The sequence below is a fragment of the Dermochelys coriacea genome, chromosome 3 (assembly GCF_009764565.3).
Source record: "Dermochelys coriacea isolate rDerCor1 chromosome 3, rDerCor1.pri.v4, whole genome shotgun sequence".
NCBI lineage: Eukaryota > Metazoa > Chordata > Testudines > Dermochelyidae > Dermochelys > Dermochelys coriacea.
In genome coordinates this window covers 136,926,897-136,947,307 of record NC_050070.1, presented here as the reverse complement: position 1 = coordinate 136,947,307, position 20,411 = coordinate 136,926,897, and the positions used below count along the sequence as shown (strand labels likewise).

The window sequence follows — 20,411 nt, the reverse complement described above, 5'->3', positions numbered from 1 at the left end:
GTCTCAGTGATTAAACAGGCGGCAAAAGATGGAGGGGAGGCCCGGGCCCACCCTCTACTCCAGGCTCCAGCCCAGGGACCCCAATAGTATCAGCTATGGTAGCTGACCTTTTTAGAAACATGACATGTACAATTCCCTGAGCTACTTCCCCCACAGCAGCCTTCACTTCCTCAAGCTCCACTTCACCCTTACCTCAGGGCCTCCTTCCTTGTACCTGATATGGTGTGTACTACTCAGCCTCTCCAACCACGCAACTTCTTCCCACAGCTCCTGACAGGCACACCCACCTGACTGACTGGGAGACTTTTAACTAGTTTCAGCCAGCCCCTGATTGGCTTCAGGTGTCCCAATCAACATAGCCTTCTCCCTGCCTTCTGGAAAGTTCTTAATTGGCCCCAAGTATCTTAATTGACCTGGAGCAGCTTCCATTTCACTTAACCTGGTACCAGGGATTTGTTTAGCCTGCAGCTAATATCATCTATCTCCCACTACTTTTCTATAGCCATCTGGCTTTGCCTCATCACATATTCCTCCCCCCCGCTCAACACCATAGAGTTGGGCAACTTGGGACGCCAGGCAGTATGTTCGTGACAGACCATCAGCATTGCCATGGTGGCATCCAGCCCTGTGCCATAGGCGGAATGGGAATGGTTGGAGGGATAAGAACCACCTGGTGACCCTTGCATTCTTTTCCATATTCCACTGCATCCACTGGAAGGGTGCATGGTCTGTCACAAGAGTAAATCGCCGGCCTAAGAGGTAATAACGCAGTGTCTCCATAGCCCATTTGACAGCAAGGCATTCTCTCTCGATTACTGTTCTCTTGGGAGAAGCTTTCTGCTTAGGTAGAGGATTGGGTGTTCCTCTTCTCCCACCATTTGTAACAGAACTGCTCCCAACCCCACCTCGGAAGCATCTGTTTGTAAAATAAATTCCCTGTTAAAGTCTGGGGCTATGAGTACGGGGTCATTACAGAGGGCCATTGGAAGGTCTGTAAATGCCCCCTCTGCTGCGTCGGTCCACTTTATCATGTCTGGAACTCGGGCCTTCAGCAGGTCTGTTAGGGGACTTGCCCTAGAGGCGAAGTGGGGAATAAACCGTCGGTAGTAGCCTACCACGCCTAGGAATGCACAGACCTGATTCTTTCAGGTCGGCCAGGGCCAGTTTTGAATTGCCTGTAGCTTATTCGTTTGGGGCTTCACTATGCCCCTTCCCACAATATATCCCAGGCACATAGCCTCTGCTAGCCCTATGGCGCATTTAGCGGGATTAGCAGTGAGGCCAGCAGCCTTAAGGTGTGCAGTACTGCCTCAACTTTCTCCAAGTGGGTTCCCCAGTCTGGCGTATGGATGATGACATCATCTACGTATGCAGCTGCATAACCAGTATGGGGGCGCAGCAGCTTATCCATGAGGCACTGGAATGTGGCTGGGGCCCCATGTAGCCCAAAAGGGAGGACAGTGTACTGGAATAGCCCATCCAGGATGGAGAATGCTGTCTTTTCTTTAGCTTCTTTGGTCAGAGAAATCTGCCAGTACCCTTTTGTCAGATCCAGTGTAGTCAAGAATCTGGCACTACCCAGTCGGTCAACCAGTTCATCGATGCGTGGTATGGGGTATGCATCAAACTGGGATATTTCATTCAGTCGGCGAAAGTCATTACAGATTCTCATAATACTGTCGAGTTTAGGCACTACAACAATTGGACTGGACCACTGACTGCAAGATCCTTCAATAACCTCTAATTCTAACATTTTCTTTACTTCAGCCTTGATTTCCTCTCTTTTGGCTGCTGGGATTCGGTAGGGTCTCAATGCTATCTTGGCTCCAGGGATCATGCGGATATGGTGATAGGTCTCAGTCGTCTGCCCTGGTTTTGTAGAGAACACATCTCTGTTGCGATTAATCATGTCGGCTGCCTCGATCTTTTGAATCGGCATCAAGTCGGATGATATACTCACTTGCTCATGCAAGTTATCCTCCTGGGGAAGGGTCTCCTGCATGACTAAGCATGCCTCTCAATTGTGCCAAGGTTTTAGAAGATTGATGTGGTAAATTTGCTCCGATTTCCGGCGGCCTGGCTGCCACACCTTATAGTTCACCTCTCCCACGGCTTCGATTATTTCGTAGAGTCCCTGCCACTGGGCCAACAGTTTACTTTCTGCTGTGGGCACCAGTACCATCACCCGATCCCCTGGTTGGAACCGTCGAAGCTTCGCTTGGTGGTTATAATGGGTTCGTTGGGTCTCCTGTGCTCTCTCCAAGTGTTCCTATACAATGGGCGTAACTCAGGCTGTCTGATCTCTCATCTGCAGTACATGCTCAACTTTGTTCCTTCCGGGATTTGGCTCCTCTTCCCAGGCTTCTCTGGCTATATCCAATATGCCCCAAGGGTGGCCCCCGTATAGTAGTTCGAATGGAGAGAAACCTGTGGAGGCTTGCGGAACCTCCCGGATGGCGAACATGAGGTAAGGCAATAAGGTATTCCAATCTTTCCCATCCCGGCTCACCACTTTCCTGATCATGGCCTTGAGGGTCCTATTGAACCTTTCCACAAGGCCATCTGTTTGAGGGTGGTATACAGAGAGGTCTGTAGGGCTTGTACATGAAGCAATGAACAGAGATCTTTCATCAACTTGGACATGAAAGGTGTCCCTTGATCAGTCAATATCTCCTTGGGTAGCCCAACCTGGGCAAAGATCTGTACTAGCTCCTTAGCTATTGTCTTGAAAGCTGTGTTGCGCAGGGGAACAGCTTCCAGGTTGCATAGTCCAGTACAAGCTGCACAGGTTGGTGGCCCCGAGCTGTCTTCTCCAGAGGCCTTCGCAGATCCATGGCTATCCGTTCGAAAGGAACCTCTATTATTGGAAGAGGTATCAAAGAAGCCCGCAAGTGCGGGCGAGGGCTATGTAACTGACGCTCCGGACAAGAGGTACAGTATCGCCGGACATCTTCATGTACTCCTGGCCAGAAGAACCTCCGCAGGATCCATGCCTGGGTTTTCTCTAACCCTAGGTGTCCTCCAAACAGGTGAGTGGGCGAGACTCAATGTGTCTTTTTGATGTTTTCGTGGCACCAGAAGTTGTTGCATCTCTTGCTCCTGCATTTGCACCACATGGTGCAGGAGATCTTTCTTCACTATAAAGTAAGGTCCGGGACCCCGGATCTTCCCATCCACGGGTATCCGATTGATCTCAGACACCTCTTTCCTGGTGTTGTTATATCTGGGGTCCTCCGCCTGGTCCCGCCCAAAAGTCTCTCCCGGGACTAACCTGCCCAAGCTCCCAAGGGCCGGCTTCTGCTTCTTCCAATGGCTCGCCGCCGTCATGGCTGGGGGCAGCTTCTGGCTCACCTTCTGTGGTGGAAGTTTCTCTGTTGGCTGCTCGCGTCCATCTGCCTACTAGGGAGGTCTTCTGGCCCTGGGTCAGGATCCAAGTTCCCAAGACCTTCGCGGCCTTCCTCTCTTTTTGTCTTCCGGGTCTTTTGGGGGGCTGAGAACAGATCCTGAGAAATCTCAGTGAACATCGGGGGTTGACATTCCCCCGGTGACGAGTCGCTGTCCTCAGGGTCCTTACCTCCCTCCAGCCTCTCCGGGGGGTGTAAATTATCAAACCCTGGATCGTCCCTCCCAATGACTACAGAATATGGGAGTTTAGGAACTACGCCCATGGTCATCTCAATGGGGTTTCCCTGAGCCTCTGTCTCCACTGGGATGGTGGGGTAATGGCTCATGGCCCCATGCACGCATGTCACTGCTACGTGTTTGGCTTGTAGCAGCTGATTATTTTTTTTTACCATTTTTTTTACCGATATGAGAGTGATAGCACTCCCGGAGTCCACAAGCGCTGTAGTCCCTGCTCCATTTATCCTCACTGACCTGGTGTAATTATGCTAATACGACCCCCGTGAGGTGGATAAGGTGGAGAATGGGACCTCCCTAATCACCCAAATTACATTGCATAGGCTCCTCGGTGCTGGGACACTGTGCTGCTATGTGTCCCCACTCCCCACATGCATAACATCTATAATTGCTTTTAATCACTCCCCTACCCTGGGAGTTAGGGGGTTTTGTCCTGGGGTTCCCCCCACTCAGGCCAATTCCTTCCTTCTGGGGTCCCCACTGGTTTTCAGCCCCCCGCCCTTCCAACTAGAACTCCCCGGGGGTTTGGCTGCCTAACCTTCCAGGGTTGGGGCCGGGTGCTTGCTTCGAAAGGGGCCTTCCTTGGGTAGTTGGGTCAGTTCCCTGGCTGTCATCCGTCTTTCTATTAGTGTGATCATCTCGTCGTTCGTGGACGGATCGTTCTGGCCTACCCATTTGCGGAGACCTGGCGGCAATCCCCACACGTAATGGTCTATGACCAGGGTCTCCAAAATCTCCTCCGGCCTGCACACCTCAGGCCGTAACCACTTCTGTGCGAGGTGTATGGAGGTCGAATAGCTGGGACCTTGGGGGTTTGTTCTCCTGGTATTTCCACTCATAGAACCTCTGGGCCCTTACCGCTGCCGTTACCCCTGATCGTGCTAGTATCTCTGTCTTCAGACGGGTCTAGTCAGTGGCATCCGTGGCAGGCAAGTCAAAGCAGGCCTTCTGGGCCCCTCCACACAAAAAAGGGGCGAGAATGCTGGCCCACTGCTCCTGGGGCCACGCTGAGCAGTCCTTTTGAATGAGAGGAGATATGCCTCTGAGTCATATCCTGATGTCATCTTTGGCAGACAACCAGTGGCCCTCAGGGTTTGCGTCCCGTCGGACCCCTGAGCCTGGGTGGTGAGGTTCTTCAGCTGGTCCAGCACCTCTCTCAAGAGGGCACGATCTTGGGTCGCCTGGGTCATCAATAATTGATTGGTTTCCTGCTGTAGCCGCATAGACTCCCGTTGTGCCATTGCCTGAAGTCAGGTGGCCTCCTGCTGGGCTGCTGTGACTTGTACCAGAGCTCTTACCACCTCCTCCATTGTGGTATAAAGCAAAACAAAAACAAACAAACACACAAAAAAATCCAAAACCCCAGCGCACTTTTTTTTTAAACCTCTTTCTTCTGCCATGCTGTGAATTAAGTCCCACTCTTGAGACCAGTTGTGACAAAGCTCTGTCCTTGCCTCTGTAGGTCCCGTGTTTCCTGGCAGATTTCGCTAGCCTCAGAGGCTCACTGTGACCCTCCACGTAACCCTTCTTTCTCTAGAGACAAGGGTCACAGTCTACTGAGCCATTTTCATCAGAAGCCGGCGAGGGAGGTGAGGAGAAGTTATCCTTCCTTGCACAGTCTCTGTTGTCTCCCAGTCTCAGTGATTAAACAGGGGGCAAAAGATGGGGGGGGAGGCCCGGGCCCACCCTCTACTCCAGGCTCCAGCCCAGGGACCCCAATAGTATCAGCTATGGTAGCTGACCTTTTTAGAAACATGACGTGTACAATTCCCTGGGCTACTTCCCCCACAACAGCCTTCACTTCCTCAAGCTCCACTTCACCCTTACCTCAGGGCCTCCTTCCTTGTACCTGATATGGTGTGTACTACTCAGCCTCTCCAACCACGCAACTTCTTCCCACAGCTCCTGACAGGTACACCCACCTGACTGACTGGGAGACTTTTAACTAGTTTCAGCCAGCCCCTGATTGGCTTCAGGTGTCCCAATCAACATAGCCTTCTCACTGCCTTCTGGAAAGTTCTTAATTGGCCCCAGGTGTCTTAATTGACCTGGAGCAGCTTCCATTTCACTTAACCTGGTACCAGGGATTTGTTTAACCTGGAGCGAATCTCTCTCTCTCCCAGGACTCTCCCATAGCCTTCTAGCTTGGAGGGAGGTGGGAAGCTGCTACTCCTGCTGCTAGGCCCTAAGCTCTCCCTGCTGCTCCAGCTGCTCCCCTGGCTGGGCCAGACACCCTGCATTCTCTGCTACTTGGCTGCTGGACCCCCCACTCTCGGGTGCTGCTACTGCTCCAACTGCAACCACGGGAGGGGGCTGCTAGCCCACTCCCCAGAGAGGAGGAGTGAGGGACCCCAGCCACTGCTGTTGTGGACACCACCACCACCTGAGAGGGGTCCTTTCTGCCTGCCTGGACCACTACCTGGAGTTCCTGGAGCTGCTTCTGTTGTGGAGTCTGCTGGCTGGAGCTGCTGAAGCCCCGAGGAGGAGAAGAGGACCATCTACCAGTGGGGGAGCACCTAGAGACTTTGCAGACCACCGTGGAGGGGGCCTAAGACTAAGTAATTTTCAAACTGTGCTCTTGTGGTGGGGGTTTTGACTGTGTTTGTAGGGACACGGGGTGTGGCGTGGAGCTGCTCCCCGATCCATCTGTGTGTCCCCCCAACCCCCACCACTATTACCACCACTGCTGCCCCCTCCACCACCCCCACTGGCTGTATACCATCTGCCTCAGCTCCTGCCTCTGGACTCAGCTGCTTGCTTGGCTTGCCACGCCCTATTTCCACCCTTTGGGCCAGAAGCAGCAGCCAGCTAAAAAAGACTTGTGCAAGTGCACATGGGCCCCCCCCCGGACTGCCTACCCCCCAGCTTTGCCCTTTACTACCTGCCCCATTTGTCACTTGCTTTGCCTCCTCTTTTGCTCCAGCCCCCCTTACTAGCTTCAGTTTGTTTGCCTGCCCCGCCCATTTCCTTCTGCAGCCTTTGTTTGTTTGCCCCGCCCCAGCCTCTGAAGCTAGCCCCTTGGTTTCCCTGCCCTAACTCCAGACCGCTTAGCCCCTCGCTCCGTGTGCCCATGCCCCCTCGCATGCGCTTGTGCAATTCCCCATTTTAGTTGCAACCCTCTTCACTGCACCCTCAATGTTGTTGTATCCCCCCTCCCGTAGTGCACCAAGAGGAGCCGGAATTCCACCTTGTGGTGGTGACTGACCCCTAACCCCTGATTGCCCCCCGTCCAGCCCACCCCTTTTGGCACCCTCCTCCCCTGCCTGCAGCCTAGCGGGGAGGAGTGGTCGACCTGCTTCCCCTCTCCCCTCCTCCTTTTGGTGTCTCCCCTTTCCTCCTTGCTCATGATGGCGGGGGATGAGACGGGTGAGAGCCCTCCAGTAGCCCGAGCTCACCCTCCCCCGCCTACCCCTCCGTCACCCCCCCAAACTTCTACCTCTGCTGCCAAACCATCTGCCATCGCCCCCGCTGGGGCACCAGCAGCGACGGGCACCGGGGTGACCTCCACTGCTGCCACGTCTATCACCTCCTCAGATTCGGGGGGAGTCCCCCCAGCCGGCGGGAAGGGCCAGGAGAAGAAGAAGGGGAAGGGCCCCGCTAAAAAGACCAGGCCCTCCATGGCAGGGGCTGCCCCCAATGCCCCGGCCCCATCTCCAGCTGAGGCGCCCCTCCCCGCTGTTCCCTCCACCAGCTCTGCAGGTGTCCCTCCCCCGGCCCGCAGAGCATACCCCCAGGTGGCGGCAGCCCCCCCGCCTGCCGCTACATCATTTCTCCAGCCCACCACCTCCACTACCATCTATAGCGGCCGGGGCCCCTTTTCCACCATGACCAGGAAGCACGGCGTCCGTTGCCTCCTGGTGCCCGCCTCACCCCACGTGGAGACCTATGTGCGGGCGTTGGCGAGGGTGGTGGGGCCCACGGCCATTGTGGTGGCCTCCAAAATGTATGGCAAGGTTGTCTTCTTCTTAACATCGGAGGCCGCCGCCCAGGAGGCAGTGGAGAAGGGCCTGGCAGTAGGGGGCGTCTTTGTCCCCCTAGAGCCGCTAGAGGACCTGGGCGTGCGCCTGGTCCTGACCTCCGTCCCTACCTTTCTCCCTAATGCCGCCCTGTTACCCGCCCTTTCTACCTTGGGGAAGCCCATCTCTGTCATCAGCCCTCTCCCGTTGGGCTGCAAAGACCCCGCCCTCCGTCACGTCCTCTCGTTCCGGCGGCAAGTGCAGCTTCAATTGCCGCCGGCGGCGCGTGACGGAGAGGCGCTGGAGGGATCCTTCCTAGTCCCCTACCAGGGGGCCCGTTACCAGGTGCATTACTCCACAGGAGAGGCCCGGTGCTACCTCTGCGGGCGATGGGGCACGTCCGGAGGGACTGCCCCCTGGCCCGGGAAGGAGGAGCATCCAGGAGCCCCGAGCCCCGGCAGGGCACCGGCCCCGTCATCGCCGACACCCCTGGCTGCCCGGCGCCCGAAACCACCCCTCCTCCTTCCCAGTCCACCATTGCTCCTGCTCAGGCCCAAGGGGCACCTCCCCAACTATGCCCAGACGAGCAGGAGAACCCCGCCCCCGCTGTTTGCAATCTGGCGGGGCCTGTGGAGGAGGGTGCGGCAGGGACACCACCAAGCATGGGAGAGGGCCCGCCCCAAGGGGAATCTTCCCTCCCTTGTGCTGCCCCACCGTTACCCCCTCGAGTCCCTGAGCCATTGCCTCTGCCCCATGACAACCCCTGCTAGCCAGCCCCTGGATGATGCCATGGAGGGCTGGGCCCTAGTCCAGGGGAAGCGGGGCAAGCGGAAAGCTCGAGCTCCGCTCCTCCCATCTGACGCGGAGACCCCCCAGAAAACCAGGAAGGGGGGCACCGATGCCGAGCCTTCCGTTCTACCCACGGGTGTGTTCCATCCACCAGAGCCAGCTGGGGAAGACGTGGCAGCACTGGAAGGCAGTATCTCCCCTCCACGGGAGTCCCTCCCCTCCAAGACCCCCGAGGCACCATCTGAAACCCCAGTGTGCCCTGAAGCAACCGTCGCGTCAGGTGCCGGTGGGGAGAATCCCGGGATAGCGGAAAACAATTTCCCCTCTATATATGAGGAAATCGAGGCCCTGGGTCTGACCCCGGTCACCCAGGGGGAGGACGATCCTATGCCGGCGGGCCTCGATCTGGGCGACTTCACTCCAGCCCCCCTTTCCCCATGTTCCCTCCCCCTAACCGTTGCTTCTGCTCCCACCTCCGAGGAGCCCCTGGACTCCTCCATCAACTCGGCACCCCGCTGAGAGCCGCTGAGCCAGTTGAGGCGACGGCCAGTGCCACGCGGCTGGAACCTGAGCCACCAGGGGCATCCCTCGCTGGTGAGGAGCATTCGACCTCCTTCCCGGGAGAGGACGCTACAGAAAAAAGTCCACCTCCTGATGCCGTGGCTGCCAAATCCACCAGAGAGCTTGCGCCCGGCATCAGCGAGAGCCCTCTTCCAACCCAGACTCTCACCTCTACCCCTGCCCCTGCCCTTATCCCGCCCACCTCCCGAGATATTATTGCCACCCCTGGGACTGTCTCCTTCCCCTTTCCAACAGATGACTCCCAGGGAGTGGCCTATGTGTTTACCCGTCCCGACCCACCAGGGGCTGCTATCCTCCCTCCGCCGCCCCCATCGCCCCAGCATTCAGGTCAATCCATCAGGAGCCCCGTCGGGGGTCCGCACCCTGTCTGCCCATCTCGCTGGGCCACGAAGCTATACCAAGGGCCCCGTCAGGGAGTAACCAGACCATAACCCCAGCCCCCCATGCGCTGCGAGAGGAGTTGCGGGAGTTCCTGGAAGATGTCCGTGGCTCCCGCAACAAAGTCCAGCTTGCCCTCCAGCGATGGGGGGACTTTAATCAAATCCTCCGGGCCGCAAGGGCCCTCATGGGGGAGGGGAAAAGGACCGGGAGGCAGGGCGCCGCGGCCTACCAGCGGGTCCGCCACTTCCGTGACTCCTTACTCACCTACGGGGTGGGTCACGGACTGCTGCGTGGTCCGTCGGGAGCCGCGAGCATCCCTACTGGCGAGGATCCCCCCCAGCCCTCCTCATGGCACCCTTTACCATCGCAACATTGAACACCCGTGGCTGTAGGATGGGTCTCCGCAGGTCCCAGGTGCTCTCCTTCCTTTGGGAGGGGAGGTACTCTGTGGTTTTCCTGCAGGAGACCCATACGGATCCGACCGCCGAAGACAGCTGGCGGCTGGACTGGGGGGACAGGGTCTACTTTAGCCACCTCACAGTTCGTATGGCTGGAGTGGCGACCCTGTTCTCCCCCGACCTACGGCCCGATGTGCTGGGGGTCACCGAGGCTGTGCCGGGTCGCCTGCTGCACCTCCGGGTCCGTATGGAGGGGCTCGTAGTCAACCTCGTCAACATCTATGCCCCAGCAGCGAGCCCGGAGTGGCTGCAATTCTATCAGAAGGCATCCGCCTTCCTCGGCACCTTGGATCCTCAGGAGTGCCTGGTCCTGGGAGGGGACTTTAACATCACCCTTGAGGAGCGGGACTACTCGGGGACCGAGCAGAGCCCGGCCGCCGTCGCCGTCCTTCAGGAGATAGTCGAACACCACTCCCTGGTGGACGTCTGGCGCGACCACCACCCGGATGACACTTCCACGTTCACCTTTGTCCGGGTGGAAGCCCATCGGTCGCGCCACTCCCGGTTGGACCGCATTTATTTATCACGCTTTCATCTTTCACGAGCCCACTCCTCCAGCATCCGGCCGGCCCCATTTTCTGACCATCATATAGCCACCATGACAGCCTCCCTCTGCGCGGAGAGGCCAGGGCCGGCCTATTGGCATTTTAACAACAGCTTGCTGGAGGATGCGGGCTTCGTGGCGTCCTTCCGGGAGTTCTGGCTGGCCTGGCGAGGGCAGCGGCGTGCCTTTCCCTCGGCGCGGCGGTGGTGGGACTTAGGGAAGGTGCGCGCCCGGCTCTTCTGCCGTGATTACACCCGGGGCGCCAGCCAACGGACGGATGCGGCGATAGAGCAGTTGGAATGGGAGGTCTTAGAGCTGGAGAGGCGTCTGGCCGCCAGCCCCGAGGATCCACCCCTCTGCGGAGCGTGCTGGGAAAAGCGGGAGGAGCTCCGGACCCTCGAGGACCATTGGGCCCGGGGTGCCTTTGTTCGATCCCGCATCCGTCTCCTTCGGGAGATGGATTGCAGCTCCCGCTTCTTCTACGCCTTGGAGAAAAAGAGGGGGGCTAAGAAACATATCATCTGCCTACTGGCAGAAGATGGCACCCCCGTCACGGATCCGGTGGAGACGTGCGAGAGGGCGAAAGCCTTCTACGCAAGCCTTTTCTCCCCGGATCCGACCGATCCTAACGCTTGCAGAGTGCTTTGGGAGGAGCTCCCGACCATCAGCGTGGGCGACCGAGACCGGCTAGAGCTGCCTCTCGCTCTGGCCGAGTTCTCGGAAGCCCTCCGTCGCATGCCCACCAATAAATCTCCGGGCATGGACGGCCTGACCGTGGAGTTCTACCGCGTGTTCTGGGACGTCCTGGGCCCAGACCTAGTCACCGTCTGGGCCGAGTCTTTGCAGAGCGGGGTCCTCCCTCTTTTGTGCAGGCGAGCCGTGCTCGCCTTATTGCCGAAGAAGGGGGACCTCCGTGATTTACGAAATTGGCGTCCCGTCTCGCTCCTCAGCACGGACTACAAAATCGTGGCAAAAGCCATCTCCCTGCGGCTAGGGTCCATGCTGGCGGACGTGGTCCACCCAGACCAGACCTACACCGCCCGGGCCGCAGCATCTTCGACAACCTATATCTGGTCCGGGACCTATTGGAACTTGGGTGTAGGGATGGTCTGTCGTTCGCCCTCCTGTCCTTAGATCAGGAGAAGGCGTTCGACAGGGTGGATCACGGGTATCTCCTGAGCACTCTGCAGGCGTTTGGATTCGGACCCAGGTTTGTGAATTTTCTCCGGGTGCTGTACGCTTCCGCAGAGTGTCTGATAAGGCTCCACTGGACCCTGACCGAACTGGTCAGCTTCGGGTGAGGAGTACGGCAGGGGTGCCCCCTCTCAGGCCAGCTGTACGCTCTGGCGATCGAGCCCTTCCTCTGTCTCCTCTGAAGGAGGTTGACAGGGTTGGTGCTGAGGGAGCCGGAGGTGCGGCTGGTCATAGAATCATAGAATATCAGGGTTGGAAGGGACCCCAGAAGGTCATCTAGTCCAACCCCCTGCTCAAAGCAGGACCAAGTCCCAGTTAAATCATCCTAGCCAGGGCTTTGTCAAGCCTGACCTTAAAAACCTCTAAGGAAGGAGATTCTACCACCTCCCTAGGTAACGCATTCCAGTGTTTCACCACCCTCTTAGTGAAAAAGTTTTTCCTAATATCCAATCTAAACCTCCCCCATTGCAACTTGAGACCATTACTCCTCGTTCTGTCATCTGCTACCATTGAGAACAGTCTAGAGCCATCCTCTTTGAAACCCCCTTTCAGGTAGTTGAAAGCAGCTATCAAATCCCCCCTCATTCTTCTCTTCTGCAGACTAAACAATCCCAGCTCCCTCAGCCTCTCCTCGTAAGTCATGTGCTCTAGACCCCTAATCATTTTTGTTGCCCTTCGCTGTACTCTTTCCAATTTATCCACATCCTTCTTGTAGTGTGGGGCCCAAAACTGGACACAGTACTCCAGATGAGGCCTCACCAGTGTCGAATAGAGGGGAACGATCACGTCCCTCGATCTGCTCGCTATGCCCCTACTTATACATCCCAAAATGCCATTGGCCTTCTTGGCAACAAGGGCACACTGCTGACTCATATCCAGCTTCTCGTCCACTGTCACCCCTAGGTCCTTTTCCGCAGAACTGCTGCCGAGCCATTCGGTCCCTAGTCTGTAGCGGTGCATTGGATTCTTCCATCCTAAGTGCAGGACCCTGCACTTATCCTTATTGAACCTCATTAGATTTCTTTTGGCCCAATCTTCCAATTTGTCTAGGTCCTTCTGTATCCTATCTCTCCCCTCCAGCGTATCTACCACTCCTCCCAGTTTAGTATCATCCGCAAATTTGCTGAGAGTGCAATCCACACCATCCTCCAGATCATTTATGATCTGGTCCTGTCGGCGTACGCTGATGACATGCTCCTCGTGGTCCAGGACCCGGGCAACTTGGTGCAGGTGGAGGCTTGCCAGGCCATCTATTCAGCAGCCTCCTCTGCGCGGGTCAACTGGGTCAAGAGCTCTGGCTTGGTGGTTGGGGACTGGCGGCAGGCGAGCTCCCTCCCACCCGCGCTTCAGGCCATCCGGTGGAGCACGGGTCCGCTGCTCTATCTCGGCGTTTACCTTTCTGCCACACATCCCTCTCCGCCGGAGAACTGGCGGAATTTAGAGGGCGGGGCGATAGAGCGGCTCCGGAAATGGACAGGACTACTCCAGTGCCTCTCCCTTCGAGGGAGAGCACTAGTGCTTAATCAACTAGTCCTGTCCATGCTCTGGTACCGGCTCAACACCCTGGTCCCGGCCCCAGCTTTCCTGACCAACCTCCGGACATCAATTCTGGAGTTCTTTTGGTCAGGACTGCACTGGGTCCCTGCAGGGGTTCTCCATCTACCTCTGGAGGAGGGAGGGTAGGGCCTAAAATGTCTGCTTATTCAGGTCCATGTCTTCCGCCTCCAGACCCTGCAGAGGCTCCTTTATGGTGCAGGTAGTCCGGCGTGGAGCATACTGGCGCACGCCTTCCTGCGCCGCTTCCGAGAGCTCCAATACGACCGGCAGCTCCTTTATCTCCATCCGAGAGGTCTTCCGCGAGACCTCTCCGGGCTGCCCGTCTTCTACCAGGACCTCCTCCGGACCTGGAAACTCTTTACAACGACCAGGTCCGTGGCGGCCACCGAGGGGGCAGATCTCCTCACGGAGTCCCTGCTACACAACCCCCAGCTCCGTCTGCAGGTGGCGGAGTCCCGCTCGGTGCGCCAGCGTTTGGTCCTGGCAGAGGTCACAAGAGTCAGAGACCTCCTGGACTATGACCGGGGAGACTGGCTGGATCCCGTAACCTTCGCTCAGCGCATGGGGCTTTCCAGACCTTGTACTCCCCGGTGCATACTTCAGGAGGTGAAGGCCGCTTTGCCGCCCGCTGCTCTGGTTTATCTCGACCGGGTCCTGCACGAGGGCACACCCCGCCCACCCGCTACCCCAGGCCCGCCAGACCTTTTAATTGGACCCCTGCCCCGTGGACCCAACCGATCCCTTCACCCCTTCACTAGAAGCTGGCTGCACGAGATGCAGCCGGTCTGCTTTCAAACCGCGCCAAGAAAACATCTCTACACGCTCGTGCTCCACACCCTTCACGCCCGCACCCTCGTGTCCCGCCCCGATACAAAATGGCAGGACCTCCTGCCACCTTTGGAGGGTGAGGAGCCCCGGTGGGCCAGCCTATATTCCACCTTAGTCCCAAGGCCCGCCGGGGATGTCAGTTGGCGGCTCCTTCACGGAGCCGTGAGCACGGGCGTGTACTTGGCGCGGTTCACTTCAATCCCAGACATCCCTTTTGCGGCATGAGGGATACCCTGGCACATGTATACCTGGAGTGTGCCAGGCTGCAGCCCCTATTCCGGCTCCTCACCAATATTTTATTACGTTTTTGGTTGCACTTCTCCCCTCACCTTCTTATTTATGCACTCCCTATCCGTGGCCCCACAAAGTCACGGGATCTCCTGGTCAACCTCCTCCTGGCCCTAGCTAAAATGGCCATCTACAAAACCAGAGTGAGGAGGTTGGCCGATGGAGTCTCCTGTGACTGTGGGGCCTATTTCCGATCCTCGGTCCGTTCACGTATCCGGGCAGAGTTCCTCTGGGCGGCGTCCTCTGACTCCCTTGACGCCTTTGAGGAGCACTGGGCGCTGTCCGGGGTTCTCTGCTCGGTGTCCCCGTCCGGTTCCCTTCGTTTGACCCTTTGACCGTACTCCTGTCCCTGTTATTTTATTAGTTGTCCCCCGGAATTTTTTGGGTATCTAGGTCCTGTGGATCCCCCTTTTAGGCTGGGGGGATCCTTTAGCAGTGGACGGGCTTTGCCCGCCCACTTCCCGGATCCCAATAAGGACTACTTTTCTATAGCCATCTGGCCATGCCCCGTCACATTACACAAACAATTTTTGAAATGTTTCTTTCCATTTTTCTGTGACTGACTTAAAAAAAAAATCAATCAATCAACAGGGGAAAGTGACTGTCAATGGGAAAAGAGAAAACCTGACTTTTTACAAAACACTGCCAAAACTGTTCACAATGTAAAACTATAAAATGAATTTGTTTTCTCTAACCTTTTTCATTTGCTGTAATTTTAGGTATAATCTGTAGCAGGGAAAAACATAGACAGAAGTGTGATTTGATAGGATAGTGTCCCTTTAATGACACACACTAAAAAGCAGTTGGTGGGAGGGGGGAAATCAGCTGTATGTTAGGCCTTTTAGCAAACTGCAAATGAGCAATCACTGTAATTCCTTTTCAACACTCCTGAAGCATAATAAGCTTTCACCTATTAGGTCTGATCAGAAAGGCTTGGAAATGAAAAAAAGGTTTCCAAGATAAAACAAAAAATTACTCTAATATAAATATCATTAGGGTTCACTATTGTGTGGATTTTCTTAACGGTGCGTGAGAAGATGAACACACTTCAAATGCTAAAGGAAAATTACATGATGATTTTTATATTTGGGTCATAAAAGTACTGATGTGATTATACTATTGAGTATACACCATTGGGATTTTTCTAAATGAAGAAAAATGAATTTAATGGTAATTAAGGCAAATAAAATTTCAATCAAACCGATGGTGGAATAGGAACATATCTAATGTTAAAGACCATGTTAATTTTGAAATTAACTAACAGAAAACTGATATTCCTCCTCCCTATTCTGGGCACGCACGTGCACACACACAGTTGTGCAGATCCAAAGGGCACAATGACATTTATATCTTTTACACACTTGAGTTTCACTTTCACCTCCTTCGAAATAATTAAATTACAACAATTTTGACCCTTCAAGCTCTTGTCATTTTATCAGGCACAGAACATTACTGAACACAATATATTGGTAAGTAACAATGCACTTTAACTGGGAAATCCACTTTGACTTTTGAAAATAGATTACCCACCATCTCTTCCTATTGGAGCTTACTTATCAGTTGAAGGACACATAAAAGCTATTTAAAAGGCACTGGGCGCTTCTATGCCCAGTCCACCATATTTAAGGAAGTTGGAGGGGCAGTTTTAGGGTTATTTTCTATAAATACTTGAACCTCCAAGAATTCTGCAGAGCTCAAACATAGGTCTTTCCACACCTGTAAACTTCATCAGATGAATTAGTTGGGAGGAAGGAGATGACAAACTCTGGAGCTCCAGCCTGCAGAATTTCCAAAGTTCAGAGTCAATCCAGTTTGGTTGACACAACAGACACAGCTATAGAGCTTTTTCCCCTTAGATCTCTATAGAGCATTTAAGTCACAGCTTCTTTTTCATTTTTGTTGTTTAAACATTATGAGGATTAAAGTAAAATGCTAGATTACTCTCTTTATACTAAATTTTAATATTTCACAGTAAAAATATTAAAATAATGGTGATTGTGAAGTGCTCAAGGAGATTAAGAGAGCTATAAAAACAGAAAACTCAGTAATAATGAGGGATTTCATCTATTCCCATACTGACTAGGTGCATGTCACCTCCAGTTTGGATGCAGAGATAAAATTTTTAGACACCATTAATGACTGCTTCTTGGAGCAGCTAGTTCTGGAGCCCACAAGAGATGAGGCAATTCTTGATTTAGTTAAAAGAAAAGGAGTACTTGTGGCACCTTAGAGACTAACAAATTTATTAGAGCATAAGCTTTCGTGAGCTACAGCTCACTTCATCGGATGCATTTGGTGGAAACATCCGATGAAGTGAGCTGTAGCTCACGAAAGCTTATGCTCTAATAAATTTGTTAGTCTCTAAGGTGCCACAAGTACTCCTTTTCTTTTTGCGAATACAGACTAACACGGCTGCTACTCTGAAACCTTGATTTAGTTGTAAGTGGAATACAGGGTCTGGACCAAGGGGTGAATATAGCTGAACTGCTTGGTAAAGCAGCCATAATGTAATTAAATTTAACAACCGGGGGTGGGGATGAGAGAGAATACCAAAGAAGATCATAATTGTAGCATTTAACTTCAAGAAGGGTAATCACACAGAAGAGAGGAAGCTAGTTAAAAGAGAAATTAAAAGGAACAGTCACAAGAGTGAAATACCTGTAAGCTGTGTGGAAACTTTTTCAAAACACCATAATAGAGGCTCAAATTTAAAAAAAAAAAAAAAAAAAAAAAAAAAAAGGAGTAAGGGGACCAAACAAATGCCACCATGGCTAAACAAAAGAAGCAGTTACTATGCAAAAAGACATCCTTTAAAAACTGGAAGTCAAATCCTACTAAGGAAAATAGAAAGGAGCATAAATTCTAGCAAGTCAAGTGTAACTAGGCAGGCCAAAAAAGAATTTGAAGAACAACTAGCAGCAAAAAAAAAAAAAAAAAAAAAAATAAGAACATCAGAAGCAGGAAGCCTGCCAAACAATCAGTGGGCCACTGGAAGATAGAGGTGCTAACGGAGCACTAAAGGAAGACAAGCCCATTCAGAAGCTAAACAAATTATTTCTAACAAACAGTCTTCTCTGTAGAGGATCCGAGAGATCTCCAAACCTGAGCCACCATTCTTAGACGACAAATCTGAGGAACCATCCCAGATTGAAGGGTCAGAGGTTTTTAGAACAAATTGATAAATTAAACAGTAATAAATAACCAGGACCAGATGGTCCTCACCCAAGAGTTCTGAAGGAATTCAAATATGAAATTGCAGAACTACTAACTATGGTATGTAAACTATCACTTAAATCACTTTCTGTACCAGATAACTGAGGATAGCTAATGTGACATCAATTTTTTTTTTTTAAAAGGCTCCAGAAGCAAACATAGCAATTATGGGCCAGTAAACCTAATTTGAGTACCAGGCAAACTGGTTGAAACTATAGTAAAGAACAGAATTATCCGATACACAGATCAACACGATTAGTTGGGGAAGAGTCAAAGCGGCTTTTGTAGAGGAAAAATCATGCCTCGGCAATCTACTAGAACTCTTTGATGGGTCAACAAACGTGTGAACAAGGGTGATTCAGCTAATATAGTATATACCTAAAAAGATTAAATAGAAGATGAGGGAAATTCAAAAATAAAAAGATTAACAGTTATGGTTGCACATAGAAATCATTCAGAAGAATCAGGGTTTTTTTTTAAATCAGAACACTCAGAAGTCAGGCGATACAATACCTTGTGAATTTTGTAGATTATATCAGGCTGAGTTATACTTAAAAGGTCATTGTTGCCTTTCAGATATTTTGGATGATCCTTAAATTCTTGTCCTCGGAAGTCCTCTTCTGATAGCGCATGCTGTTGGATCATGGTCCCCATGCCTCCATCCAAAACCATAATCCGCTCCCGCAAAACAGAGTCAATTTCATCTTTCAAGCTCTTCTTGGTATTCACTATAAAAAAATTACAATTAAAACAAAAGAAACTTTGAAATTCCTTTATCCCTTCCCCCCCCCACAAAATACATAATTTTTAAGTATAAATACCTTGAATTTTAAAAGTTAATTTCAAACAAGGGTTATTTATTTTATTATAAAATAATGATCAGTTATGGTACTGCACCTGAAGTTGTGATATTTTAACATGAGCAAATAATATGTTATAGGTCTCTGACCCTGCATCTGTATGAGCAGAACCCTGCTGCAAGAGCCCCACTTGAGTAAATGCAGATTCACCTGAATGGAGTCAGCTGCAGAAGCGGGGCCTAAGTATATTCCCAAGTAACCATTTCTGTAAGCAACTAGGCATATAGATGTTGACCTATTCCTTCCACTACATCAGCACTTTTTCACTGCAAATTTTGCATCTCTTTGTACATGGTCTCTCAGGGCCCTACTCCTGCAGTCTTTACACAAGCAAGACTCCTACTGAACTAAATTGGTGTTTCACCTGAGTAAAGACAACAGAATCAGCTCCAGCCTTACAGACTTTACTTCCTTGATAAAGGTCTGGGACAAACCCAAGTATCTCATCTGAACTTGATTTTCAGTTATAGATTTATTTGACCAGACAATTACCGTGCTCCAGTGAAAAAGGCTGCCTGATTCTCTTCAGGGATAAGTGAACACCTTTTAAAGTTGCCTTATGTAAACATAACATGCTTTAGCAGTGAAGAATTCCTCTACTACTCAAATACAAATATAACAGTTGTTAGTGATGCTTGGACAAAGGACATTCATGCATAAAAAGAAACACAAACAATTTAAGGTTTGATCCGAAGCTCATTGTTGAAGACCACAGAAAGATTTACTTCAATGCACTTTGGATAAGAACCTTAGGTCCAAAATTTGGGTTTGTTTAGAAAGAAAAAAGGAGTGGGGGGATTCAGAACTTAAAATGAATAGAACCGTGTCCTGACTTTTAAGTGAATATCAATAATATTTTTTAGAGATCCACAAACACTGCCTTGTGGTGTTAGAAAGCAAACCACAAGCATTGTGCTAGTGTGAGGGAAAAAAAACTAATAGAGCTGGTCAGAAAAAAAACTGATGAAATACTTTATCAGGATTTGCTGATTGCCAAATCAAATCACTTAGCAGAGAGACCATTAGTTTCCTCCCAACCTGCCCACCTGGTGAGCTGCTGGGGACTCCATGATGTGCGTCTCCAAGGCCGCCCACCTCAGAATCAAGGCTTCATAACCTTTTGCAGAGAGTTTTGATTTGGGGGGGGGGGGTGGAGGTTATTGTAAATGGGAATTAAACCAGTTTTGGAAATATGGAAATCCTCTACAAAACTGAATTACTTTTCTCCACGGAGGTATACTTAATAAACAGTAAGTGAAACTAACCACTTCAATGTTTACACTGAGAAAAAATGCAAAAATAAGCCAACAGTAAATAGCGAAGAATTGGGTACATTTTAAAACATTCTTCCCATTTGAATCATCTAAACATGGTTCTTTGGATCACAAAAGTTAAAAACAAAAACAACCTGCCATATTAACAGTCTCTCTAGCCATCCGATCAACTGCAACTGTCTATTTGGACCCTCAACCTGTAATGACTATGGGAAGGGTCCTTCCAACTTCAACAAAGCTTTGTATATGTCCACATACATGCATCTCGCTGCAGTACCAGGCCTTGAAGACTGTCAAATAAAATAATTTGTTGCTTTATTTAAAAAAAAAAAAAAAAAAAGTAACAGCACATGCTTTTGTACAGTCAATGAGCAGAAGGCAAGATACACTGTGACAGACACCTGCAAAAAGCTTCTTCAAACAAACAGGAAATAGCTTAGTTGCTAAGGGCAAGAAGGTTGAGAGAGAAAATCAAAACAAGCAAATTATATGGGAATACTGTGTTAGTGGGTAATGTGACTACCACTAGTACTATTTTTATTTCAATCAATACTCTATTCACATAGTCACCAACATGATGAAAAAAATCTGCTTAGTACTTCCAACCCTAAAAGTTCAAATATCCCACTAATCACTCCTATCCTCCACACCACCCAAATAATCGATGGGTTTAGAATTTATGAAATTTTCTTAAGAGTGGTGTTTCTTCAGGTTTCAGAGTAGCAGCCGTGTTAGTCTGTATTCGCAAAAAGAAAAGGAGTACTTGTGGCACCTTAGAGACTAACAAATTTATTAGAGCATAAGCTTTCGTGAGCTACAGCTCACTTCATCGGATGTCACCTTTATGG

The 20,411-nt window shown here is 51.6% G+C and overlaps 1 protein-coding gene across 3 annotated transcripts in view; it reads right to left on the bottom strand.

Moving 5' to 3' along the window:
• The window catches only part of MTR (5-methyltetrahydrofolate-homocysteine methyltransferase), a 92,988-nt gene that overhangs the window by 65,956 nt on the left and 6,621 nt on the right, over positions 1–20,411 (bottom strand). For all 3 annotated transcript variants that reach the window (XM_038396326.2, XM_043511414.1, XM_038396324.2), the window contains one exon: positions 17,943–18,157. In XM_038396326.2, coding sequence (XP_038252254.1) covers positions 17,943–18,101 — 159 coding nt within the window. In that variant the 5' untranslated portion in view covers positions 18,102–18,157. The remainder of the gene's footprint in view (positions 1–17,942; positions 18,158–20,411) is intronic.